The sequence below is a fragment of the Ursus maritimus genome, unplaced genomic scaffold, assembly GCF_017311325.1.
Source record: "Ursus maritimus isolate PB19 unplaced genomic scaffold, ASM1731132v1 scaffold_17, whole genome shotgun sequence".
Taxonomy (NCBI): Eukaryota; Metazoa; Chordata; class Mammalia; order Carnivora; family Ursidae; genus Ursus; species Ursus maritimus.
In genome coordinates, this window is record NW_024424119.1 from 52791623 (window position 1) to 52798014 (window position 6392).

At 51.2% G+C, this 6392-nt stretch overlaps 1 protein-coding gene across 3 annotated transcripts in view; it reads left to right on the forward strand.

Moving 5' to 3' along the window:
• Nucleotides 1-6392, forward strand: part of SLC25A25 (solute carrier family 25 member 25) — a 33140-nt gene that overhangs the window by 16074 nt on the left and 10674 nt on the right. Inside the window, exon 1 of one of the 3 annotated variants that reach the window (XM_040631960.1) lies at nucleotides 5197-6309. The exons of the other annotated variants lie outside the window; for them this stretch is intronic. Coding sequence (XP_040487894.1) covers nucleotides 6052-6309 — 258 coding nt within the window. The 5' untranslated portion in view covers nucleotides 5197-6051. Of the gene's footprint in view, nucleotides 1-5196; nucleotides 6310-6392 lie in introns of those variants that run through there. 3 annotated transcript variants of the gene reach the window in all.

Sequence of the window (6392 nt, forward strand, 5' to 3'; positions counted from 1 at the left end):
AGGGCCAGCCTGTCCTGCATCCCTAAGGTCAGACCCCTTGCCCTTGGGTCTGCAAGGAAGGCAGTGGGAGGAGGAGTCAGAGAAAAGGCTGGAATCTCCAGGTACAGAGGCCAGTGCCCCTCGTGGGCCTGCGGGTCTGCTGAGTGCCAGAGCCTTCCGTTAGTCTCATGCTCTGAGTGTGGGTTATCTCACGTCATCTTCAGCAGAGCCAAGGTAAGTGGTAACACCCCCATTTCATGGATGAGGAAACAGGTGCAGAAAGGTTGAGTAATTTGCCCAGGATTAAACAGTTACAGAGGGGTAGAGGTGAGATTTCACCCCTAATCTGTGTGGAACTTTGCCCTGTACCTGCCTCACTTTACCTTAAGAAGGCGGTTTTAACGGGACTGGTCGCGTTCTCGGGATTAGAATGGAAAGTGCAGCTCGCCTGGGCTTTCTCCTGCCTGCGCTAGGGGCGACCTTGCTGACCGCCTGAGTTTTGGTTATTTAGAATCTATTCTCCTCAGGATAAAAATCAACTAGAAGAGGGAGAGAGGTTCTGCCCTGTGCCTGGCATATTGTAGATTCCCCCAAAATGTTGCTTGAGTTGAATTGCTACATCAAATAATTAAATGTTTGATTATCCTTTGCTGAGTGTGAGGGTCTTTTGACGTAATAGCTTCTGTGGGCATTTAGGTGTGAGCTTGGAGGAGAAGCCTCAGTGTACATGTGTCCCTGGCCGTCTGTCTGTCCGGTCCCGCCCCCCCCCGGCCCCCGCCCGCGCATTCTGGTCGGCGTGGATCTCAGAGTCTGTGTTCTGCCTGAGGTGTGCTTCGAGCCATGTCATTTTCTACCTTTCCGTCTTCTTGGGATGAGCTCAGAAATGGCAGTGGCGCTCTCCTTTGTGAAGATTTTTTATTTCCAGACCTGCTTACCTTATGGCCGAGGCATCAAGAGATTGGCTGGCTTCCTTTTAAATTCACCTACTTTGGACTTTAATAATTAAACTGCTCCATTTCCCAAACTCATCCGGGCACCTCTTGCCAGCCCTCCCCCTGGGTGGCCTCACATCAGGACTTTCTGTTCTGAACAGCTTCACTCCGGGCCTGCCAGTCAGGGGCCATGGGGCTGGGCCGGAGACCCATACCTTTCAGTAACCCATGCTCCCCAGGAGAGAGATGGGTCAGATTGGGGGGGGGGGCAAAGACAGATCAGCCGGTTTGGTTTGAAGCAAGAAAGCAAGCACATCTGGGCAGTGTGGACTCTTTAAAAGCAGATAAACCAAGACCTGGGAATACCAGGAGCATTTCTGCGGATAAACCGACAGTCGGAATAGCGTGTTTCTGCAGCATGTGGCCTTGCCCGCCAGCTCCAGTGACTCTGAAAGGTGGGGTTTGGGGTTTGTGATGAGTGGCCAAGGGGACCTGGCCTCGCTGTCTCCCTCAGGAGAACGCTACAGAAACCTTATAGACACGTCCCCCTTGGCCCTCTGCTTCCCAGGCCTCCAGCCACACTACTTTGTTTTGCTCTCACTTCCCCCGTTGAAATACGTCTGCTAGTGAGTCAGGTTCCTGCAGGCTTTTATTCTAGGAACTGTTCCAGTTTTCCCCTTTATCTTTGGCTTACAGTTAATCTGCAGTTGCAGAAGAAAGCCATTAGTGTGGAGTGAGAGGCGCCCTCAGCGGCATTCAAGCTCGCAAATCCTGAGGGGCCGTCTTCTCAGAAGCTCAGAGAATTTTTTGCTCATTGTGTGTCTAATTGCCAAGTGTAGGCAGGTTTCATTGGAAACCGGCTACACTGGGCTGTCATGGCAACCCGATCATCAAATGACACTCCGGCCGCCGCAGCCAGTGAGGTTCGAGAGCCTTACGGGTGGGCGGGGCTAGAAGAGCCGGATGCTGGCAGGGCTCCTTCGCATATTAATATTTTTGGCTTGGTCTGAGTCATTGCAGAGGAGGGGGGAGATACCTTATGACCTAATGCCACACTCCCAAAGGTACTCCACCTGCCCTGTTCTTACTCATGGCATTCAGCACTGACGGGAAACACCTGTTCTGGGGCATGAACCAGCGTGGTGGAACAGGGACGGCTTGTGGTGGCATTGGCAGATTCGAGGGGGACAAGATGCCCGGGAGAGGAACTTCGACCTTAACGGAAGAAATGGAACCCGATAGCACTAGATCGTCAGGGATCTAGACATGCTGTCATTGGCTCTGCATGCTAGTTGTCACAGGAATGGACATCAGAAGAGACCAGCGAAAGTAGATCTGGATGACAGAATTAGAATAAGGAAAAAGGGCAGAAAAGAGTGGTAGCCGGCAGACGGGGAGAGGGACAACACGGGACAGCGTGGGCTGGGGTGAATCGTAAGGAACCGAACACGAACCTCGCCTTAGGCTTTCTTAGTGGTATTTCCCCTCTGCGCGGTCAGAAGCTGTAACACGGATCGGCTTTTGTGTTGATTTCTAGCTAAGCCTAAGCCCGGACCTGCTCGGGTGACACCTTTCCCACACACCTGCCGCCTTTCAATATGAAGTATTGCTTACTGTAATTCTCCACGTCAGGCTTACAGGCTTTCTTTGGAAACCGAGTTCTAAAATCCTTTTGGCAGTATCGGGTTTGGGCGCCGTTTTACGTGGCTGTAACGAGAGCTGGGTCCCGGGTGAGGCTCAGCCCTGCTGCCAACAGGCTCCAGGGCCTGGGCGAACGAGGTCACCTCTCCAAGTCTGCTTGCTCATCTCAGATTAAGAGGCGACCCCAGGAGCCCCTCTGGGCCCCGCTGTCTCTCACCCCAGGGATACAGCACTTACCGGGGATCCCAGGTGCCTAGAGATTGGCTCACTTGGGCAGAGGATTTCCAGTGTCTTTGTGCAAGTGGAATTCTGCGTGACCTGTGAGACTCAGGAGGAGGGGTGGTTTAAATAAATAAACACCAAATCCAGTTTGTCCAATGAATTCATTCTGAGTCTCTACAGACTCCCTGTCAGTTGCACAATAAAAATACGTTGGAACCCTTAAAATTAACGTTGGACTAGAATTAACGTTAGCATTGTAAAATAACATTTAACAAGCACATGCAGGGCTTTTCGGAGGACATTTCGTGACCCCATGATACCATTGGTAATGAGTAATGAGCTTTGTTATAATCAGAATTTCATCCTGTTTTTTTTTTCTAGAAAACAGTTGCTCTTATCTGATAATGCTTTAGTAAGTTTCTCCCGAAGTACTGAGTGTAGGTTTTACTTTTATTTGGTATTGCCTTTGAACCTCTTCTCATGTTTGTTCTATAAATACATCAGAAAGCTCAGTGGTACACAAAGAAAAATTCAGTGGTACAGGTATGTTTACCAAAAATATTTGAAAAATGCAGTTTATTAGGTAACAAACATCTCCAAGTTGAACAGATTTTTTTTTCAGTCAGAATGTCGGCCATATTGTATTGAAATGACTGCAGTCATCACTGAAATGAGATATTTCAGCATCTCTCTAACTTACTTTTGTTTCAGAGGCAAACATGAATAATTTAACAAAGGAAGATCAGCATTTCAAAATTTAGCTCTTTTATGTATAAATGTGAACCCCCCTTTTTTTTATTTTTAAGTTATCTCTCCACCCAACATGGGGCTCAGACTCAAGACCCCAAGGTTGAGTCCCACGCGCTACTGACTGAGCCAGTCATCAGGCGCCCCTATAAATGTGAACCTCGTTTGTTTGTTTTTTTCCTAAGATTTTATCTATTTATTTGAGAGAGAGGGGGAAGAGCACAGAGGGCAAGTGAGAGGGAGAAGCAGGCTCCCTGCCGAGCGGAGAGCCCAACTCAGGGCTCGATCCCAGGACCCTGAGATCATGGCCTGAGCTGAAGGCAGACGCTTCACTGACTGAACCACCCAGGAGCCCCTAAATGTGAGCCTCCTAAAATGAAAAAAATAATGCATGATCTTGTTGAGGTGGATAAAACACCTTGACAACTGCAGACACTCAGAAAAGCACATTTTCGGTCTTCATCGAGAGTGGTCGTGTTTGTTTCCTGGGGTCGTAAAGGCCTGCCACTGGCCTCACTCGTTCAGAAGCTGATATATCAGCACCCTCCACGACCAAGTCAAGGTACAGAGGTTTGAAACCATGGCCTCCTGCCTTCAAGGACCCCAGTAGCAGAGATAAGTTGTACATGAATACGGCCCTGAACCAGGAATTCTAGATGGGGCAGTCGAAAAGATAGATCAGTGTCATGGACTTAGGAGGAGGCTGAGCAGAAATCTGGATAATCCGGGCTGTCTCTGGATCCTCATCGGATCCTCCCCAGCGTAGCCCAAGACCTGTCTCTACAGACTCATCATCAGATCTCTTTTAGAAGGGCTGAAATGTCATGTAAGTTACCAAAATGTTCCATAATGCTGTATTTAAGCATCAACATCTTACTTCATTATTTTTGTTAAGTTTTATTTATTTAATCTCTACACCCAGCATGGGGTTCGAACTCACAAACCAGAGATCGAGTCACCTGCTCTTCTGACTGAGCAAGCCAGGCGCCCCAACATCTTTTTTTCTTTTAATTTTATTTACGTATTTGAGAGAGAGCGCGAGCGAGCCCGAGCAGGGGGAGAGGCAGAGGGAGAGAGAAAGGGAGAAGCAGACTCGACTGATTCGGGAGCTCGAAGTGGGGCTGGATGCAGGGCTCGATACCAGGCCCTGGGATCGTGACCTGAGCTGAAGGCAGGCGCTTAACTGACTGAGCCACCCAGGCGCCCCACCCAACATCTTATTTTAAAAATCCCTTTTTCTAGTTCTTAAGAAAAAGCTTTTTAGCAAATTAAGAAAGTCCTTGTACTTTGGTGATTTCCAGATTATAACCATCCATTTTTATCCATCCTGGTAGTGAGATTTAGTCTATATTAGGAAGCGGCGCACTATAGAAGAAACATCTTTGTGACGCGGTCTGCCTCCGCAGCACGAATCCCTTGACATTTTCCGTGGGACAGGGATGATGTGGAGATGGGAGGCCGGCCTGGAGAGGATCACCCTTAAGTGATGACCCAAACCTGACTTTCCAGAACCTGAGATTCTCTCTTACCGTCGCACGTCAAAGGGGTGTTCTGGAGCCGTGTTGTCCAGTAGAACTTTGTGTGATGGAAATGCTCGGTGAGTCCATGTGGCTGTGGAGTACCTGAAATGTCACACAACTCAGGAACTGAATTTTTTTTTATTTCATGTAATTAATTAAAAATTTAAAACGTCCCTCCTGAATAGCACAGACCTAGGCCAGAAAGCTAGGACTATACTGAACTTTGAAGTGTCCTGAGAGTGGGCTCTGAAGGCTGTCTGGAGTCACGTGAGGGTCCGGCTGACCCCAGATTGATGCTTCTGGGGAGTCCTTCCATACAACCGCCTTTAGCGAGGGGTCCTTTCTGCCCCCATGATGTCAGCTCCTGGGTGCTTGCAGGACCCGCAGGGGAAGCCTGCCGGGGAATGGGTTGCTTCTGAGGTGCTCACATTGCACAGTGGCCTGGAAAAGGTCACTGGAGCCAGCTGGAAGGCCACGTGGCCCAGGCAGCCCGCGTCCAGGGCTCAGCCCGCTCCGTGGCAGCGCCCCTGCGGATGAATGAGCCTGAGCCCGAGCCCTCCACGGGGCCACTTCCAGGATGGCTGGGCACCCGGCTCCCAGGCAGCCCCTGCCGCCTCGTTCCCTCACAGCTGAACGGGGCCCCTTTCCAGCGAGCAGCGACTCAGCCTGTACATGCACTTATTTTTCTGTGGGGAATGATTTACTAAGCGGAGAAAACCATTGTATTGGGTGACGCGTTTGGGGACCTTGTGGAAAAACTGTGCTGAGGGCTGTTTGTTCCTCTAGAGGGCTAGGCAGCGGAGGGTGAAGGTTCGCTGGGACAGAACTCTCCCTCGGCCTGCTTCCGAAGAGTTAACTCGGGGCGCCCGTGACGTCAGTCCTGATCTTTACACCCCTCCACTTGAGCAATCGCCGCCTCCTCGCGGGGGCCGCTGCTGATTGGCTGTGGGCAGGACTTCCCCTGGGCCGGCTTTTCTCAATTAAGTAAAAGGGCAGGGCCTGAGCAGCCAATGACAGCTGCGCGCCGGCTTTTCTGGGGCGAGCGTGCTGCCCGGGCAGCATTCCCTGGCTCCCCAGCTGCTGCTGCGCGCGCCCGGCTCGCCGTCAGCATGCTCTGCCTGTGCCTCTATGTGCCGCTCATCGGGGAGACCCAGACCGAGTTCCAGTACTTCGAGTCCAAGGGGCTTCCCGCCGAGCTCAAGTCCATCTTCAAACTCAGCGTCTTCATCCCCTCCCAGGAGTTCTCCACCTACCGCCAGTGGAAGCAGGTCTGGAGCGGCGGCGGGCGAGCGAATGCGTGCGTGGTGGTAGAGGGTGCGCGTGCGCGAGCTGTTGTCCGCCCCCCCCCCCC